Source organism: Oculina patagonica, chromosome 1 (genome assembly GCF_052425735.1).
Source record: "Oculina patagonica isolate OP01 chromosome 1, crgOcupat, whole genome shotgun sequence".
Classification (NCBI taxonomy): Eukaryota; Metazoa; Cnidaria; class Anthozoa; order Scleractinia; family Oculinidae; genus Oculina; species Oculina patagonica.
In genome coordinates this window covers 35,668,057-35,688,073 of record NC_135758.1, presented here as the reverse complement: position 1 = coordinate 35,688,073, position 20,017 = coordinate 35,668,057, and the positions used below count along the sequence as shown (strand labels likewise).

Below are 20,017 nucleotides of genomic sequence, written 5' to 3'. Positions count from 1 at the left end.
CAATGTAATAGCAAAACTTTAAAAAAGTAGTTGTCAATATTAATGATATTGAGTCGATTCACCCACTTGGGCGGGAATCTTCCGAAGTTTGGACGTTTCCCAAACAAATATTTACAGCAATTTCGCGAGATGAAATTAAACGTGAAGCACCACAGGCGGCCCAAGCTCACAATAAGAGGAGTTTATACAGTAATTCATATGTTAATTGTATGCAAAAACGTGACTCTCGCCTTGCACCATATGGAGGTGTTGTGTTACGGCGGGTTGCACTTATGTTTATGTAAAAGCCAAGCTCTCGATGATGAGATTTTACTCTAATTTAAAATTACCCAGAAATATGTTGCAATTTTTAAATAAAAATCAATTTTTCCTATCGCGCCGTCTTATTTGATGTAAACAGACAATTAGCCGATTTATTTGTGCGGTAAGCCTGACATGTTCGTGCGCGATAAGGCTAAGGGCTCCGCACGCGAGCGGTGTTTTGTTACATGATGACCGTTGTCCGTTGGGTCGAATGTAAATTTCAAAAATATAAGGATTTGTATTGAACGAAACGAAGGTGGTTAGCAAGCCAAATATGTTTGAAAATTTTTCAATAAAAATGACTTACCTTGCCTCTACGACGCTGTTGGTGAAGTTTGCGTCCTCCCTGAGCAGATCGTTGGCGATCGGCTAAAATGGCATTAAATCGCCAACGAACTGCCCAGGGAGGACGCAAACTTCACCAACAGTGTCGTAGAGGCAAGGTAAGTCATTTCTTTTTGAACATTTTTTCAATATATTTGGCTTGCTAACCACCTTCATTTCGTTCCATACAAATCCTTATATTTTTGAAATTTAAATTCAACTCAACGGTCATCATGTAACAAAACACCGCTCGCGTGCGGAATCCTTATATTTAGAAATTTACACTGCACACAACTGTCTTACTGTCATCATGTAACAAAACACCGCTCGCGTGCGGAGCTCTCAACCTTATCGCGCACAGACATGTCAGGCATACCGCACAAATAAATCGGCTAATTGGCTTCAAAAATCGCCAAAACACCACGAATCGAGAAAAAACACATCAAATAAGACGGCGCGATAGGAAAAATTGATTTTTATTTAAAAACTGCAACATATATCTGGCTAATTTTACATTAGGGTAAAATCACATCATCGAGATCATAAGTGCAACCCGCCGTAACACAACACCTCCATATGGTGCAAGGCGAGAGTCACGTTTTTGCATACAATTAACATATGAATTACTGTATAAACTCCTCTTATTGTGAGCTTGGGCCGCCTGTGTTCTCAGTGACAGATTGTCGGTGCTTCCACAGGCGGCCCAAGCTCACAATAAGAGGAGTTTATACAGTAATTCATATGTTAATTGTATGCAAAAACGTGACTCTCGCCTTGCACCATATGGAGGTGTTGTGTTACGGCGGGTTGCACTTATGATCTCGATGATGTGATTTTACCCTAATGTAAAATTAGCCAGATATATGTTGCAGTTTTTAAATAAAAATCAATTTTTCCTATCGCGCCGTCTTATTTGATGTGTTTTTTCTCGATTCGTGGTGTTTTGGCGATTTTTGAAGCCAATTAGCCGATTTATTTGTGCGGTATGCCTGACATGTCTGTGCGCGATAAGGTTGAGAGCTCCGCACGCGAGCGGTGTTTTGTTACATGATGACAGTAAGACAGTTGTGTGCAGTGTAAATTTCTAAATATAAGGATTCCGCACGCGAGCGGTGTTTTGTTACATGATGACCGTTGAGTCGAATTTAAATTTCAAAAATATAAGGATTTGTATGGAACGAAATGAAGGTGGTTAGCAAGCCAAATATATTGAAAAAATTTTCAAAAAGAAATGACTTACCTTGCCTCTACGACACTGTTGGTGAAGTTTGCGTCCTCCCTGGGCAGTTCGTTGGCGATTTAATGCCATTTTAGCCGATTTTTTTTTTTCGCGCTGTCCCCTCTCTACCAAAAGAAGGAGAAGGCTGTACACTAGTTCCTAAGGAGGCATGCCTTCTGGAGCGAAAAATCCTACTTCCAAATTCTCCAGAGACCAAAAAACCTCGACAATCTTGCAGCCCGAAGGTTGCTCTTTGCATGGAATGCCACTGCTAAACAATCCGTACATTTTCCATCACACAACTCTACATTTTTCTTCTCGAAATCTAGCCGTCTGAATTTCCCAACCGCCGTGACTAACCGTTTGAAGACACACGTTCGCTCGAAGCCTGGCTTAGTAGCCAAGTCTCCACGCAAAAGTAACTCCTCCAGGGACGCCGAGGGTCCGATGTCGAGCAACAAACTACCTACCGGCCACTGTACCCTCGGAGAAATTCGACTCCGGGTCATTGTCTTAAATAGCCAATCGCAACGACGCCGGGTCGTGTTTACGTCTCTTTTAAAATATAAAAATTGTGAACGGTCGTCTGGATCACGCTACCTTCTTGTGAGTTCCGTTTGCTATGAACATGTTGTCTACACCACAGAAAAGAACTTTCGGCGGCCGAGACAGTGAGGTTCAAATAAAAACGATCCCAAACACGTTGAGCTGGAAAACGTGGTAAGTTAAATTTACTATGGTGATGTTCATCGCTGAAGTTAACAAGCTGTACCCGATCCGTGTGTAATGTGCACCTAAATAATATAAATCACTTTTCTTCGTTGATTATTAGGTTACTGTTTAGGTACGAAATCGCTGAGAATGCTCTGCTGGCCGTACCGGATTTGATCGAGGATTCAATAACAGTGAAAGAGAACGTTAACCCCTTGAATAACAAGCATTTGGGGCTTCTTGTTAAAGAAATGTGGGGTGACAAAGTTAAACTTGTGAAAAGAGGTCCACGAGGGCAACGACGATCCTTTTACCTAAATCTTAAACGAAAGGCCATCAATCCTGAGAATTCATTTGAAGGTTCCCTCGAACTGTGCTGCGATCAGGAAATAAAACTACCCGATAGTTGGATACAAATTACGGATCGCCCTAACAAGATCAGCTTCGTTCGTCACGAAAAGTGGACTTTTAAAAAGCAACGAGTGACCACGGAACTTTCAATTAACATATCCGATTCCAGTGAGCGTTCTTACACGATTTCATCTCATGGGTGTGAGATCGACATCGGGAAGGACATCAAGATCGTTGACCTGCATAATCGTCCTCTGAAGGACCAGGTACACACAATTTTAGCATTCTTAGAACACTCTACCATATGCCAAGGAATAAGTCTTGCAGAGGACGAGGCTGTGGTAGCTTTACTCCCACACGAAAGCGGGTCTTTCCAAGATCTACGGACAACCGAGTCAAAAACCTCAGAAATCAGAGCATTTTCATCCTCATGTCAAGTTCTGACTTCCTCTGGGAACTGTTGCGTGACTTGTAGTCACCTTCGTCACGTTAATTGACAACAGGAGGAAGAAGAGAAAACTTGAAAGGGGCAGCATTCACCCAGCAACCAACAAGCGATACCTTACAAAGGAAGAAGTTATTGTACAACTGGCACAGGAACGCAACGCAAAGAGAAATGCAGAAAACCGAGAGAATTATTGGCGTGAGAAATTTATGTCAGAGGCTATTGAAATGGAAGCTGAAGATCACGAAGACTTGTCTGCCATATGGAATAGTCTACCAAAAGACAACATACCCGAGGATATGAAGTGTCTCTGGGAGCAGCAAAACAAGTTGGCTCGCACAAAAAAGAATGGCTATCGCTGGCATCCGAAGTAAGTTTCTTGTTTAACTCTTAGACCCTTATTTACTATGAAGTACTCTGCAGGTCAGGATGCTCCGAATCTTTGCCTTACATACTTAATCCAATCCGTTGCATGTATATCAATACTAAAGGTAACATTTTTACTTTTGCCAGGATTATGAGGTTGTGTATCGAGCTGTACTGCAAGAACCCCCGTGTGTTAGATCCACTTAGGGAAGTCCTCATTCTTCCCAGCAACAAAACAATCAGGTAGGGATTACCTAGCATACCACAATGTAAATTACACCATTGTTTAAATCGTACTGTACATAACATGCCATTTACTCAGGACCGTGACATTGTTTGCCTGTATAAATGGCTCCCGGGGAATTGAAAACGACTCATGTATGCATATGAACAAGACTCCACATGGCAATTGTCTTTTATTTAAAGATAACAACAAAAAAACAAAAACCAACCACGACAAGAACAACAACAATAATAATAATATTAATAGTAGTATTAATGGCAATTTTCCCCGTCCATGTGCAGATAAACACACTCAAGTGAGTTTGAGGAAATCTAATAAACCCAACCAATCACGAACTTATTCCATCAAATGACAGATACAAAAACCATATCACATTGTTCCCCTGCTTTCTATCTTAAATTTTGCAAACAGACAGAATAAAAACAGAGTGGAGGAGACATCGGGATGGAATGACAAAACACTCCTGTGGTGTTTGAATGACGCTAAGAAACAAGGGCTAAAGGAAGCAGATTTCTGGGGCGGATTTGCAATAGACGAGATGAAAATCCAGGTACTCCAGACTAATAACATCACAATAAATAATCTTGTACTGACACAGAGTTGGAGCATTGTCTTCCTTGACTTAATACACAGGACTTTCCTCAAATTTGAAACACTCATCGCCTTTATTAGCTTTTATTGCTTTAACTGCAGAAATTGTTACCAATTTCTTTCGTTACAGTAACCATCACCCATAACATCAAGTAAAATGAAATGAAATCATCCCTTAATGACAGCCCTGAAACACAACATCTCTAGCCTAACTGTTGGCACAATGAGTAACCTGATCACTGTATATTATTTTTGTTTACTTGAAAAGCAACAGGAAAACCTGGAGATGGCCATTAAAAATGGAAAACACAGGCTCATTGGTTTCGTAGACCTTGGTGAGGGGCACGATTTAATGAGAAGTCTTTCAGGTACGTATTACTTCCAATTAGTTAACTCTGTTAAGGAAAAATTTACACAGGAGCTTTAAAGGGACTATAATGCACATTCCTCTGGAAAAGGATTTAACAATGTAAATCCTAACTGTATAAGTGGTATAAGTTATATAATCTGATTATCTAAGTTAAACAAGTTTATACAAACTCTTACCTTGTTCTTAAACCAAAAAAATGCAATACAACATGGCATTGCATTTATTTAACAGCTAATTAACGCTCTACATTACAACCGTTATAAATATCAATACTATTTTCTTCTTAGGTAAAACTGAGGAACCTGAATTGGCAACACATGTCTTACAGTTCATATTTGTGAGTGACTGTGGGTTTCGATTTCCCATTGCTCAATTCCCATCAGGAGATTGTACTCCAAGTGATCTGTACTTCCTCTTCTGGGAGGGAGTTCTGAAGATGCTAGAAATTGGATTTGTGTGAGTCATCAGGCAAATGTTACATTTACTAATGCAAGCACTCTTCATCTGATAACCTACATGTACTGTAATTAAATGTTTCTTCAATTAAACTAAACTAATGAATCGTACTGTAAATTCAAAATTGAAGTCTATTTACCACATCTAGTGGGTTTTATAATAAACAGTGAAAAGTATCTACACTTTATAAGAATGTGAAATTACTTATATGTTAGACATGTCTAAAGTGGTTTAATCAGCAACTCATCTGCTTTGAAAATGTCCAACTCAACCAGATGCAACAGCATCTAAACAAAGTAATGTAATTTAAACATTAATACATTAATAAACTTTAATTCAATTATTATGTATATAGGGTGTACTGGTGTGTCATGGATGGTGCTGACTGTAACAGGCAATTTGTCAAAATTCATTTCAAAGACAAAGATCCAGTTGAGGACAAATTTGTTACACACAATATCTACACAGGAGGCCCCATGGTGTTCATCATGGATCCAAAGGTTAGTTGCAAGTGCAATGTTTGGAATAAAGCAAACATTAAAATTATTTATTGAGCTAACAATCAACTGAAGGTTGCTAATATTTAACTTACATGTACAGCACAACATAAAGAAAATCCGCAACAATGTCCAAAAGAGCAATGTCCAAGGCAAGCCTAGATGTCTTAAACTGGGACGGAAAGCAGTAACTTGGCAGCAATTCCGACAAGCTTTCAACTGGGATCAAGAGTGCTTTTCACTGCCCCTGCATGAGCGCTTAACCCCACAACATTTTGAGTTGGATTCAGCTGCTAAAATGAGAAATCATCTTGCTGAGGATGTACTGGACTGCAAAATGCTGTTTCTTATGCAGGTTTGTAGTTAATTGATTGACTGATCCATCGATTGAGCTGTTAGCCAAAGTCAGTGTTAAATGTCAACATGCAGTTCAAGACAACCACTTGAGGTTACCTTGACATCGAGTGTCTCTTTGACAAACACTTATTGTCATGAGGCGATAAAAAATGGCATATTGACACCTTTTTGGATTAGAAATGAGGAAGTTAAACATTATTAAAAACCAATCAGTTGCTTTCAGTTCTGTGCTTTCGCAGTGTGAACACTATTGTGTTCTAACACATTTCTTTCATCATAGATTGCGATAAGTTCTGATAACCACATGAGATGAACTGTTTTGATTGCAGAAGTACCAGGAACATCTCAATGCCACTGGAAAGGATGGAAGTACTCTTAATTCAGCAATAACACTATTGCAGCACACAAGCGAGATAACAAGCTTATTTAATGACAAGTTATACATCAACACCACAAGCGATGGCAGGCTTAAGAAGCTGGATGCGTTTTACAAGTTGATAGTAGAGTGGGATGCCCAAACTAAAGAAAAAAGAAATGAATTTATATCAAGCAAACTGTGGTTTGATCTTCAGTCGATGTGTCTTGGTTTTCAGTCTCTTATTACAATCAAACTAACTAAATTTCCAAATCCTGTGATAAAGCCTTCTATCGTCAATCAGGACTGTGTTGAAAATCATTTCTGCCAAATTCGTTCCTGCAATGGTCAGAATGATAATCCAACATTCCTGCAACAGCAGTCCACACAGAATTCAATCAGACTGGGCCAAACCACAATAAGCCCAAAAAGCAATGCAGGAAAAAGTAAGTAGCTCCAGTCTCAAGTAAGCTGATATTGTTTGCTACAAAATCTAAGATCCAAAAGTTTACAAATGGATAACTGAAATGCTGGAGGTGGCTGCACGCTAAACCAGGCATTATAACTGTGCAAAGACATAAAGGGTAGTACTGTACTGTTACCTCTTTTTACGATTTGCAAAATTATTCATGTGACGGCTCATTGGGTTCAGATGGTCTCATCATTCGGAGACAAATCCTAATGTGTCCATGTGAGTCCACACTTTCAGCTACTCTGTACTGTCAGTCATCGACTGGTGAAATGAATGGTATGTAGGTGTTCAACCTGACTGCTTCGGCCAACTTTCTCGCAATCTCCAGTTTAGTAGATCTTGAAGAAACTTGAACGTTGTATGCTTCACACAGTAAGATCAGCTTAGACTTGAGGTATGCTCGGCCCAATCCAGCATCCTTATGTTTTTCAATAAAACCAGCCAGTCTACCATGTGATACATGCTTTCTGTTGCTTCTGTCTTTAACAATTTCCTAAACAGAACAAATAACACAGCAAAAAGTACTATATAGATGGAGTAGCCAGTCAAAATAACAGGTCGACATGTTTGCACTTATATGTATGTATTTATGTGTATTTCAGTAATTAAAATTTTCTTTTTGAACTTGCAATAATGATGGTGCATTCATTATGATTAGTGTAAACACCCCAACTCCCCCCCCCCCCTCCTGGGCTCCTCCTCTGAATATTACGTAATTGCATGCAAACGTTAAGTTGCATACGATCAAAACAGATTCCATTTGCATCGTATGTCATTGTTAACACTTACCTCGAAGGGCAATTTATCAGTCCTTTCCTTAGTGCGTTCTTGACGTTGCAGCACTCTTTTCCGCAGTTCGACGCTTTTCTTGACTTGGTGTGCGCGTCTAAAGTCTCTCAAGAACTGGGAGGTTCCCATGTTTAAATAATAGAATAAGAGGTTCCCCAGCATCGTCTCCAGCAGATCCTTGAAACATAAAAAAAAGATGAAACGTGAATTAGCGACACGCCATGTTAATTATGTAGTCAAAACTTAGCAAGGTCGATCTAAATTTAAATAGGCTGTGCGCTCATGTGAATTCCTGTCCTTATATAGTGGTACAAGTTCTCCTGAAATTTCATGTTTAAAGGGAAGGGATGCGATATCCCTTAACATAAAATGGACAAAGAACACGAAAACTAAAAGCAGCAAGTAAAAATCACGAGAAAGTTCGACTCAAAGCGAAACTACAGACGTACCAGCGCCCGGTGAATTTGTCAGCGGCGTTTTATACTTTATGTAATACTCCATGTTTCGTGCTAGGTTAGCCTGAAACACAAACTTATCTCGACAAGGCACCTACCGTGTTTCCCTCGGCATCCCTTGTAACAAAGCATCTTCGCCAATTAACTTTAATAGTTCCGTCTCTTGCCAACTCTCTCATTGCTGTCTCCACCATCTTCTCCATCTCTTCCTGTAATCTTTGTTGGTTCAACAGCTCAACTCTTCTTCCTTCTAGATGGATGAAAAACAAATACGCCTCGTCTGATATGTGGAGCAAGCCACGTCCTCTGTACTGTCGGGCTTCAGTGACTTCGAGGGTCTCGGGGTACTTGGTAACCTCCTCTAACTTGGCGTAAGGGATGATGATGTTTTCTTCTAACAACTCGCAGAGCTTCTGTTGTTTTTCCACATTGGACTGAGTTGCACTGTTGGTAGAGAACATATTTCTCTGTACATACTTTCGGTAACGAGTGAGGATCTTTCTCACTGCCCATCCTCCCACATGGCGAACCTTCGCTTTTCCAACACTGCTCATCTCCTCCACACTGAATGGAATTTCGTCATTTTCACGTCGCCGTCTAACAAGGGAAACCAGATGACGCACGAATTTCCAATAAATCGAGGTCGAAAGCTGTACTGCAACTGCTCTTTCTGTGGCTGCATGCGTACTGGTATCAAAAATGGCACAGACATAACTGGCAAAGTCCGCACTCTGAAAAAGTACGTGCATTTGAGAGGCAGCTTCGGTGAAGTGTTGGCGCCCAACGTTTGCAACGATTTCGTGGGCGTTTTCCACGATATGATCGTTAATGATGAGAAACGCGTGGTACCAAAGGATGTTGATAAAGGCGTGCAACTGACTTTCACGGTCGGCCCTCAACAAATAATCGATAGCGTTGTTTTTCTGGCGCAAAAAAGCTAGTGTCGAATCGCCCCTTTTCAACGATTTTAGATAAGCTCTACATGCGTCATAACAATCCGGAGAGGGTGTGGCAAGGTAAGACTCGTTCTGTGAAAGCTGATCAAACACTTCAAACACTTTACAGTTGTGCTTCAACTGTAAGCGACGCTGGCCTGGCCAGTTCATGCTCCCGGACATCTCATTTTCAACGATGGCATCAAAGACAGCCAGCTCCCCTGGAAGTTCATCGATCCGTCGTTGGTTGAACAGCATCGCGGGGATTTTTCTAAAAAAGATATGCGTGGCGTTATTCGCTATAACCGGTGGCAGTTCCCTGCAAAGCGCCAACAAAAAATTTTCGGTTCTTGCCGAACATTTACCCATTCTAAGGTCAGATATAGCGAACAAAAGTTCGGCATCGGATTGGCGCATAACCTCGGTGAGCTCGAAGCGGTGAGAAATCGAAGCGGCAAAAACGGGCGACAGAAACATAAAACTGCCCTCGTCAAACGTGTTTGGGACGGGTTGCAGTTGCAAAAACTCCCCCACAAGAATGAGTTGTTTTCCTGCGAAGGGGAGTTGGCAATTCAATTCGTCTGCAAGTTGATGGTGCAAACAATTGACGAGTTCAAACATTCTTTGACTCGACATACTAGCCTCGTCCCAAATGATTACGTCCACAGACATCACTCTTTCCCTGACCAAGGAGTTTTCAGCTGCTCTGTCTATGACCTGAATCCACGGAAGATCTGCTGTTTGGAGCCCGTAGTACGAGTGGACAGTCGAAGCAACAGAACTCTCATAGACTTGGCATGCAATGCCACTTGAACAAACCACTGCTATTTTCAGACCCTGCTCTTTTGCATTGTGGATTATTCTTTTCACTACTTCGCTTTTCCCGACACCTGCCTGGCCAGTAATCAAAAGATTATGCCCCTGTTTTGCAAATTCAACAATCTCAGCTTGGTCAGGATTTAACTGGATCCTATGATTACAGAAATGTAAAAACAGAGGTAAGTTTACTTCGACTCTTAATGCGATAAGATAACATCTGAAGTCCACAAGAATGCAAAAAAAACAATCAGCTAACTTTAAAGTAAACATGTGTCAGTAACTCACATTTCGCGAAAAATGTAATCCACTAGTAAAGGAAATCCGTTGTGCGATATCGTACTTTAAGTAAAGAGAAGATTACAGATACATAAATGCAGCTATCCGTCCCAAATTTTTTTGTTTTGTTTTTGTAACCTTTACACGCAATGGTATATATACGGCAACCGTTCGGACGTCACAAAAACTTGTTGATAAGAAGAAAATCACGATGAACAAAAAGATAATGATAAAAGAAATCTGCCATTGTTAATACAGCGAAGAACTGTTTATTGCTTATTCAAAGTCATTGCAGATTTTGCCGAAACAAATATCAGGCCAGAACTATAATTGTAGGCGTTGAAGGTCAAACCATATGTTAGGAACTTGAAGAAACATGAGGGCAAGGGCACGTGCAGACGAGAATTTATTTATATCTTTTTTAGACGTAAACACGACCCGGCGTCGTTGCGATTGGCTATTTAAGACAATGACCCGGAGTCGAATTTCTCCGAGGGTACAGTGGCCGGTAGGTAGTTTGTTGCTCGACATCGGACCCTCGGCGTCCCTGGAGGAGTTACTTTTGCGTGGAGACTTGGCTACTAAGCCAGGCTTCGAGCGAACGTGTGTCTAGATTTCGAGAAGAAAAATGTAGAGTTGTGTGATGGAAAATGTACGGATTGTTTAGCAGTGGCATTCCATGCAAAGAGCAACCTTCGGGCTGCAAGATTGTCGAGGTTTTTTGGTCTCTGGAGAATTTGGAAGTAGGATTTTTCGCTCCAGAAGGCATGCCTCCTTAGGAACTAGTGTACAGCCTTCTCCTTCTTTTGGTAGAGAGGGGACAGCGCGAAAAAAAAAATCGGCTAAAATGGCATTAAATCGCCAACGATCTGCTCAGAGAGGACGCAAACTTCACCAACAGCGTCGTAGAGGCAAGGTAAGTCATTTTTATTGAAAATTTTCAAACATATTTGGCTTGCTAACCACCTTCGTTTCGTTCAATACAAATCCTTATATTTTTGAAATTTACATTCGACCCAACGGACAACGGTCATCATGTAACAAAACACCGCTCGCGTGCGGAGCCCTTAGCCTTATCGCGCACGAACATGTCAGGCTTACCGCACAAATAAATCGGCTAATTGTCTGTTTACATCAAATAAGACGGCGCGATAGGAAAAATTGATTTTTATTTAAAAATTGCAACATATTTCTGGGTAATTTTAAATTAGAGTAAAATCTCATCATCGAGAGCTTGGCTTTTACATAAACATAAGTGCAACCCGCCGTAACACAACACCTCCATATGGTGCAAGGCGAGAGTCACGTTTTTGCATACAATTAACATATGAATTACTGTATAAACTCCTCTTATTGTGAGCTTGGGCCGCCTGTGCTGAGAAGAACACAATGAAACATTTACAATAAGTGCCGGAGATATGCTCCCGTTCATTATCAGCCAGCCCAAGAGCCGGCGTAATATTATAAAAGGGTCTGAAAATATATGGCCATTTTATATGGCCAGACCCTTATATGGCCAGACTTCTCTCTTTCATTTATTTTATCTTGGTAACCAGGAATTGCATGACTGATATCTTAATTAAGCAGACATATCAGTTGACAAACAGCGCAACGTAATTCAAAGTGCGTGCGGGGTGACGAGGAAGTTTAGTCTGACAATCTTCCTGCGGCAGTAGTGTCCGCAAAATGTTTTTTTTTTTTTTTTTTTGTAATAAAAAAATATCGGATAAAAGAGAATAAGGTGTTTAAGCCGCTATAATATTTAGTCGACCAGTCCCTCAAAAAAAGCTTATTCTAGTGGAATTGTAAAACAGAAAATTAGTTTTCAGCTTACTGGTTTCGAGCTCATGACTTACTGTCTCAATTTAACTACCAAAAAAGGTTTGATCTTGCCTCTCATTTTTCCCAGACTTTAAAATTCAACTAAAAGTATATTCGTGACAATTTAATAAAAAACTTGCATTATATAAACAACTTTTTCAACAAATGATAAACAATGGGCATAAATAAACAGTTTATCTTGTAGCGTTTGGACATTTCCATTCGTTTCAGAAAATATTTCCCATCATACTCCAGACTTTATAACGTTAGCGATAAGTTCGTTTTCTCTGTGAGACGCCATTGCCTAAATTAAAATTCCAATAAACAGAACGTATTAAAAAGTTCAAACTCTCATCTTTAATTCACTATAGGCGAAACAGAAAATAACTTTATTTTTCCAATTCAATGGTTAATTATATTACGTTTATCGGGTGATTGATTGTGAGTCATCTGTCCTGACAAAGATGAAAACTGAACTGGAAACTGAAACTCAGCAAAGCACGTTTTCGCTGACGGAAACGTATTAAACAGCGGCAATACAAACTGAAGAAAGCATTCGCAGAGCTCCTGATAATACTTTGATAAAGCACATTTGATATTCTTGATTTTTCTTCTCCTCGCAGTCCAAGAGATTGCCGCTTATCTAAGCTGAGTGTTAGAAGTCCACCTAAAATGGAAAAACTACTCAGATCTATAGGCTGGCTACTTTCAATCGCAACAGTAGCAGGAAACAGCTTTGTAGTCTTTCTTGTCGCCAAAAATCGCCGACTACATTCCTCGGCCAACTGGTTCGTCCTTTCCTTGGCAGTGGCCGACTTTTGAGTCGCAATCGCTGTTTTTCCACCAGGAAATGTTTGTAATAACTTAATGGCATGCAACTTCAGGGTGTACATGACATTTTTCTGGTTTTTGCTTCACTCTTCCGTCACAAATCTTTGCGTCTTGACTTGGGATCGTTACATCTCCATCGTTCATCCTTTTAAATACAATACCTCTATGACTAAGAGACGGCATGGATTGGTTATCTTGGCAGCATGACTGATTGCCTTCGCTATCTCATTGTCACTTTTAGTGGGAATGTACGCCACAACATGCAACGCTGCTCTGAATGTTTTACGATTAATCGGCGTCTCTGCCTTTGACATAATATCCTGCGTGTTGCTCTTCTATGCCGTTGTTCGCATCCTAGCTGTTGCGCACGCACAATCGCGCCAAGAAGTTGGATAGAAATAGATAGAAATACAAGTTCAATCTAACCAATTTTCCACTGAAGCCTCAAACGTGCGCAGACATAGGAAGCACAACACAGCTTTCTTCATAATTACTTTAGTCTTGTTCTTCTTGGGTTGCTACATAGTAGTAAGTTGTTTAGTTCTCTGCATTACGTTCTCCTGCAAACTGTCTGATAAGGCTGGTCAGATCGTCTCTTTGCTCTTGGTTCTGAACTCTGCAGTTAATCCTTTGGTTTACGCGTTTTTAAAGAGCGACATTAAGTGGAAAATAAAGAAGCTTATTGCAAGAGAAAACGGACGTGCGCACACCATAGAGATGTGATACTGTTAATAACCTCTTTTATGAAATAAGGAAGATAATTTTAAAGAGAAAACTGATTAAGTTGCCCAGCCATCATGTTGTGACTTATAAGGTCTTTCGTACCGAAACAGTTATACAGTTTCCTTTTTACATATAACTATATATTACCAAAGCTACATTTTGTATACAGTTAATGAGCCATATGGCTTTTTTGCCTTTTTTCTGCTCCGGCAAACCTTAAATTTTTATATCGAGCAAGTTAAATTACTAAGGCTATGTACCTCTTTCATGAAGCATTTCTATAAAGTGTTGTTACTTTTTTTTTCGCTCGGTTTGCACGAAAATCGATAAACCTCCACACGATTTGATATATTTCTACCATAGATTAAGACCTTCGCAAAAGCTGCCTGATTGAAGATAAATAACTCGTTAGTCTCTCATTAGCATATTTTCGTTGTTAATAAGATTATATAAGGTATATTTTGATATAAGGTTTTAACTATTTTTTATTTAAATCGGTCTCACTTTGTCTTTTAGATTGACTGTAGGAACTCGAAAAAAAAAAAGAAAAAAACAACGTTAAAAGAAACTTAACAAAAACAACCAAATAACTAGAACCGCTCCTATCAAGGGAAAGAATTCTAAAATTTGCTACTGCAGCCTGACGAAACATGGTTACCTTAGCATAGAACCGTCAAGTCACGTGAGCGAAAAATGGCATAACACGTTCCCCGATGAATTTTTGAAACGTCACGAAAATAGGCATGTTTATTTGTACTAAAATTCAAACTTGGCCACGGGGAAAGAGGTAAGAACGGGGTAAGACAATCTGTTTCGTCAAATCCCACGCAGCTCGATGTTATTAATTCCCCATCACGGTTTCAAAACCAAGTTATTTAGAATTTTATTAAATCGAATAGGCCTTTTGATCATTGATGCTGGGCCACCTGCCACGACCTCCTCGCCCACGACGGCACTGATTTTTTAATAAACACTTATTTTTCTTTAGTTGGTAGCAAATTAAACCGGTTCTCATTTAATTTTATTCAACATTCAATTTAGTGCAACATGACAAATTAAAGTAACAGCATGTATTCAAAGTGAATAAAATGTAGTGGCAAAGTTAATAAATATAGCTGTAGATGTCAATATTAATAATACTGAGTCTATTCATCCACTTGGCGGGAACCTTCCAAAGTTTATGCGTTTCCCAAACAAATATTTACAACACGTACCTGAGATGAAACGTGAAACACCGACAATTCGTGACTGAGAAGAACAACATGAAATATTTACATGCCGGAGATATGCTCTAACTTCCCCATTTATTATAAGCCAGCTCAAGGGCAAGTGTAAGAGGGTCTGGAATTGTATAGGCCATTTTTGACCTTAAGCATGATTAAACTCTAACATAAACATAACAACTCTTTTCCACATATTTTCCTTCCCTGCATGAATGTTCAAAACATTACTGATATCTTAGGGTATTGACAAATAGCGCGACCAGGGGAGCGGGACGCAAAATTGGATCCAACTACGTGTATGACGAAGCTTATAGTTTGGCAATGCTCCTGCGGCCATGTCCGCAAAATGTTCATTATAATTATATCATTCATAATTTAGCAGAAGGAAAAATAAACAATTCTAGTCGACTTGTAAAATAGAAAATTAGTTTTAAGCTAACTCTCTTCGAGTTCATGACTTAGTGTCATGCGCATTACCAAAAATGTTTGACCTTAACTGTCTCTCTTTTCTATCCAGAATGTAAATACAACTATAGGTATATTTGTTAGAATCTAATAAGAAACGTGCTTTATATAAACAGCTTTATCAACAAACTGATAAACCGATGAGCATAAATATACAGTTTATCTTGAAGCGTTTGGACATTTTCATTCCTTTTAAAAAATATTTCCCATCATACTTTAAAACGTTAGCGAAAAAGGTTGTTTTCTCTGTGAGACGCCATTGCATAAATAAAATTACAATAAACAGAACGTAGAAGTTAAAACTCTCACCTTTAATTAATTCATTATAAGCGAAACAGACAATAACTATGTTTTTCCAATTCAATGTGTTTAATTATTTATTACGTTTATCCGGCGATTGATTGTCATATGTCCTGACAAGGATGGAAACTGAAACTTGCGCATAAACGTCATTTCAGCAAAGCACGTTTACGCTAACGTTATTAAACAGCGGCAATATAAACTGTAGAAAGCATATTCAGAGTTGGTAATCATACTTTGAAAAAGCGCATTGGATATTCTTGATCTTTGTTCCCTCTCACAGTTCAACACGTCGCCGCTTATCTAAGCTGAGTGATAAACGTCCAACTGAAATGGAAAAGCTACTCAACTCTATAGGCTGGCTACTTTCAATCGCAACATTAGCAGGAAACAGCTTTGTAGTCTTTCTGGTCGCCAAAAATTGCCGACTGCATTCCTCGGCCAACTGGTTCGTCCTTTCCTTGGCAGTAGCCGACTTTGGGGTCGGAATCGCTGTTTTTCCACCAGGATATTTTTGTAATAAATCAATGGCGTGCAACTTCAGGGTGTACATGGCATTCTTCTGGTTCTTCCTCCACTCGTCGGTAACAAATCTTTGCGTTTTGACTTTGGATCGTTACATCGCCATCGTTCATCCATTTAAATACAATACCTGCGTGACTAAGAGACGGCCTGGGGTGGTTATCTCGGCAGCATGGCTGATTGCCTTCGCAATCGCGCTGTCACTTTTGGTAGGAATGTACGCCACAAATTCCAACACCGCTCTGAAATTTTTACGATTAATTGGCGTCTCTGCTTTTGACATAATATCCTGCGTGTTGCTCTTCTATGCCGTTGTTCGTATCCTAGTTGTTGCGCGCGCACAGTCGCGCCAAGAAGCGGCGATGGAACTACAAGTTCAATCTAACCAATTTTCCACCGAAGCCTCAAGCGTGCGCAGACATAGGAAGCACAACACTGCTTTTTTCATAATTACTTTAGTCTTGTTCTTCTTGGGTTGCTACATTGTAGTAAACTGTTTAGTTCTCTGCATTACGCTCTCCTGCAAACTGTCTGATAAGGCTGGTCAGATCGTTTCATTGCTTTTGGTTCTTAACTCCGCAGTTAATCCTTTGGTTTACGCGTTTTTAAAGAGGGACATTCAGAGGGAAATAAAGAAGCTTATTGCAAGAGAAAACGGACGCGTCCCCACCATCGAAATGTGATACTGTTGATAACCTCTTTTATGAAATAAAGAAGATAAATTTTAAGGGAAAACTGAATTTGCCAAGCCATCATGTTGTGATGTATAACCTCTTTCATGCTGATAAGGTTATACAGTTCATTTTGCCGTTGTGTTACATTTAAAGTTCTATATGTTACCAAAGCTACATTTTGTTTACAGTTAATGAGCCATGGCTTTTTTGCCTCTTTTCTGCTCCGGCAAACCGTTAATGTTTAGATCGAGCAAGTTATATTACTGAGGCTATGTTCCTTTCATGGAGCATTTCTATAAAAGTCAGCCGATAGCAGGTGTTATTTTACAGCGTGCAGTGCGATTTCTTAAAGCAGTGCACTGGTGTAACTGAAGAGCTTTAAAAGGCGCCCTCTGTAATATACCTTGATCAAAAAATGAACCGCGTTCCCTGGTCAAGAAAAACAGTGGTTTATTTGATTTCTTTTGCTCAAGATTCAACAAACTGATATCACTTTTGTATATACATCGTTGGTAAGGATCTAAAAACTCATTTCATTAAGCAAATAACGACGGTATGTTTACGTGTCGTTTAAATCGGTTCCTTCATATTCATTTCGAGCTGGTGATATATATTGCCAATAAGCTTAGTTGTGTATATATACCACGAACGTGTGAAAAAAGGTTTATTAAAGCAAAGGTTCAAACATCTTCGCCGCATGCATTACAACTAAATGAAACGTCTGGACAGTTGGTTTTTTTTACATATTATCAGGATTACACCTAAATAGAAATGCATTTTGATAGAATGGTAAATGCACTGAATAATACCATAACAGCTACTGTGATTAAAAACACATCGGTTTCTTCATTATTATTTTACATAATTTATTTTAGAAATATAATCAAAATCGCATGTTTGAGACTATATTATGGCGCTTCCTCTCAAGTCTTGCAGTAACACATTTTCAACATTATTGGTGAACATCTTTTATTATTAATTTAGCAAGTCTTAAATACGCCCAAGCGTTTTAATTTACAAGTTACACGAAAGTCTCTTTGAAAAATATTAACAAACATTTCCGATTACTGTTATGGGTAGCGGTTGTGATGGTATATGTAAAAGAATCAATCAAATTAAAATTTAAACTTCCGTTAATCGCCATGGACATTGAGAAGAGAAATTCTATTGGGCGTCTTTTAGACTCCTCATCTCTGAGTCTTTTTGTTCCTGTAAAAATGTTCGTGATTTTCCCTAAAATAAACGTGAAGTGCCGTAGACAACGTGTCCTCCTAACGGCGGAAGTTATAGGGCTGGAACAATCAAATTAATAACGATCCTGTATTTTAAAGCCTTTCAGTACAGTAATCACCCTCACAAGACGTTTTAGCTGGCAAGCATGTAAAGACAGGATTCTTGATAAGAGTGAGATAACATAAATGCAAAAATGCCTTAAATTCAGGTCCTTAAATCCAGTGGCCACATTTCAGGGAGAGAACTGTTGTTTTGTCAAAACAAATAATTTTTTGGTCAATTTTATTAGTTTTGATTAAAACATATCGAAACACCTGTGAGAGTACTTCAAGTTTTGTTTTGCGCGGTTAATAGTATTTCATTCACATTACAAGTGAAAACGTCTTTATAACTAGTGAATGCGTTTTAAAGCGCATTATAAAAAAAGGTTTACGGTAAATTTGCTCACTCGCCAAACCCCGATCAGTATAAACAATACTTTGTTGATTCCGCAGAGAATAGTAGCGAGTTTCAATATTGACAAACTTTAGCTCAGTGACAATACATCACCTAAAATCGACAACTAGGGTGGAAAACTAGCTTCAAAGTTTCTGGGCATTTACCGCGGCCCAAGTGGTTGATTTATTTCGCAGTCAACCATTTCAGTATTGACACTAAATAAAAGTTTAACGTTTAATACTCGGTAGTGGATTTGCTCGTAAGCTAGGAAAAATCTCTTCCAGACCCTCACAAAAGACTATCATACTGTGCTTTTTAACAGAAAAATTAGATTGACAAAAACGCGGTTAGAGTTAATGACCCTATAATATGCATTACCATGCAAGGAAGTGATGTGGGTCAGAACTTATCACGGATTTCATAGTTTTTGCGTCTAACCTATACCAGAAATACACGACATAAAATCGACTACTTGGGAGGGAAACTTCCAAAGCTTCCAGGTTTTTATTGACCAGCTTAAGTTGAGTTACTTTGCAGTCTGCCATTTCATTATTGACATTTACTAAAACGTTTATAACTATTTTTTTGGGCTATAATTATGTTATAAATCGATTTGCTTGTGAGTCAAAACAAAATCGAAGGCTGCGATCGATTATCGATTGATGTGGCATCAAGCATGTAAGATTTCTTTGGGAAAATGTTTTCTTTCAGTTAACAAAATATTTAGATAGAGAGTCACATTCTCGACAAAAAGCGAGAACAATTCTCCCAAATGGCGGTGAAGATTTTAGTTTGAAATCTCTTTCCCGCGGGCTGTCAAATTGATAGGTTATTTTAATCTGATTTTTAGATTTAAAAAGTAATGGGGAAGAAGGGTCAAAAAGGTTTTAGCTGCTTAAAATTTTCTACAAAGCCAAATTGCATAAAACGCTGTTGATTCTTGCTTATTTAAAGTTAATTCGAAAAACAGGAGATCATTCCAGACACTGAACGCGGGTAGATTTGTCAAACTCAATGCTGAACAAAAGACCCCCAAAAAGAAGAAATTAAGATCACCTGTCACTATAAGCTAAAGACCAATTTACTGCCAAACACAATTTGAATTTGTCAAAGTCATATGGATTTCCACTAATATATTGAAAGAAGTCTTTATTCAGGCAAGCAATTCTTGAAAGTCGAAAAACACTGACCAACAGTTCGTATATTTTTAAGCTTTTTTAGCTTATCATTATGTTTTTGTCTTTTCAAAACTTTATTCTTTATTTTTTTCTAAATTGTTATCAAAAAAAATTACAAATTTCGCATGGACAAGAGATAAACAATGGATTTAGAATATATAATTTGTCAAGGAACATTTATTGATTTGGATTTTTTGTATTCAAATAATAAATCACCCTTAATCGATATTTTCTGAAATACATACGAGAAATCAATAAAAAATCCCAAATAAAC

General features: G+C 38.8%; 6 protein-coding genes and 1 pseudogene across 8 annotated transcripts in view; 5 read left to right on the top strand and 2 right to left on the bottom strand.

The window, feature by feature from the left end:
- The window catches only part of LOC144666903 (short transient receptor potential channel 4-like), a 37,432-nt gene that overhangs the window by 11,744 nt on the left and 5,671 nt on the right, over positions 1–20,017 (top strand). The gene's annotated exons all lie outside the window — the stretch shown is intronic.
- Positions 1,894–7,240, top strand: LOC144666868 (uncharacterized). Of its 2 annotated transcripts, none has more exons than XM_078528289.1 (8): positions 1,894–3,723; positions 3,867–3,962; positions 4,375–4,513; positions 4,829–4,922; positions 5,212–5,380; positions 5,736–5,880; positions 5,981–6,232; positions 6,564–7,240. In XM_078528289.1, exons 1-8 carry the CDS (start codon positions 3,563–3,565, stop codon positions 7,041–7,043), a joined length of 1,536 nt encoding a protein of 511 aa, XP_078384415.1. In that variant the 5' UTR covers positions 1,894–3,562; the 3' UTR covers positions 7,044–7,240. The 2 variants fall into 2 exon arrangements, with proteins under 2 accessions (XP_078384415.1, XP_078384405.1); XM_078528279.1 differs by having other exon boundaries at positions 4,823–4,922.
- LOC144666877 (uncharacterized) lies at positions 7,312–9,300 on the bottom strand. The gene is made up of 3 exons (XM_078528303.1): positions 8,404–9,300; positions 7,851–8,027; positions 7,312–7,554 (listed from the first exon to the last, which is right to left on the bottom strand). The coding sequence occupies exons 1-3, from the start codon at positions 9,052–9,054 to the stop codon at positions 7,312–7,314; spliced, it is 1,071 nt and encodes a 356-aa protein (XP_078384429.1). The 5' UTR covers positions 9,055–9,300.
- On the bottom strand, positions 9,243–10,681 carry LOC144642742 (ATP-dependent DNA helicase PIF1-like). The gene is made up of 2 exons (XM_078501835.1): positions 9,369–10,681; positions 9,243–9,259 (listed from the first exon to the last, which is right to left on the bottom strand). The coding sequence occupies exons 1-2, from the start codon at positions 10,327–10,329 to the stop codon at positions 9,243–9,245; spliced, it is 978 nt and encodes a 325-aa protein (XP_078357961.1). The 5' UTR covers positions 10,330–10,681.
- Positions 10,954–20,017, top strand: part of LOC144666885 (short transient receptor potential channel 4-like) — a 92,557-nt gene continuing 83,493 nt past the window's right edge. Inside the window, exon 1 of the mRNA XM_078528333.1 lies at positions 10,954–11,251. The gene's annotated coding sequence lies outside the window, so the exon portion shown is untranslated. The remainder of the gene's footprint in view (positions 11,252–20,017) is intronic.
- On the top strand, positions 12,829–13,710 carry LOC144642660 (octopamine receptor beta-2R-like; annotated as a pseudogene).
- On the top strand, positions 15,902–17,837 carry LOC144650260 (adenosine receptor A2a-like). The gene has a single exon (XM_078509936.1). The coding sequence runs from the start codon at positions 16,031–16,033 to the stop codon at positions 16,901–16,903; it is 873 nt and encodes a 290-aa protein (XP_078366062.1). The 5' UTR covers positions 15,902–16,030; the 3' UTR covers positions 16,904–17,837.

What these genes read in the sequence shown, in the direction of transcription:
- LOC144642742 (XM_078501835.1), bottom strand. Translation starts at nt 10,329, where the DNA reads ATGTTTACTTTAAAGTTAGCTGATTGTTTTTTTTGCATTCTTGTGGAC.
- LOC144666877 (XM_078528303.1), bottom strand. Translation starts at nt 9,054, where the DNA reads ATGCACGTACTTTTTCAGAGTGCGGACTTTGCCAGTTATGTCTGTGCC. An exon ending in GGGATGCCGAGGGAAACACG is followed by an intron (nt 8,028 to 8,403) that starts GTAGGTGCCTTG and finishes TTATGTTTCAAG; the next exon opens with GATCTGCTGGAGACGATGCT. An exon ending in CTGATAAATTGCCCTTCGAG is followed by an intron (nt 7,555 to 7,850) that starts GTAAGTGTTAAC and finishes TGTTCTGTTTAG; the next exon opens with GAAATTGTTAAAGACAGAAG.
- LOC144650260 (XM_078509936.1), top strand. Translation starts at nt 16,031, where the DNA reads ATGGAAAAGCTACTCAACTCTATAGGCTGGCTACTTTCAATCGCAACA.
- LOC144666868 (XM_078528279.1), top strand. Translation starts at nt 3,563, where the DNA reads ATGTCAGAGGCTATTGAAATGGAAGCTGAAGATCACGAAGACTTGTCT. An exon ending in GGCTATCGCTGGCATCCGAA is followed by an intron (nt 3,724 to 3,866) that starts GTAAGTTTCTTG and finishes TACTTTTGCCAG; the next exon opens with GATTATGAGGTTGTGTATCG. An exon ending in ATGCTAGAAATTGGATTTGT is followed by an intron (nt 5,381 to 5,735) that starts GTGAGTCATCAG and finishes TTATGTATATAG; the next exon opens with GGTGTACTGGTGTGTCATGG.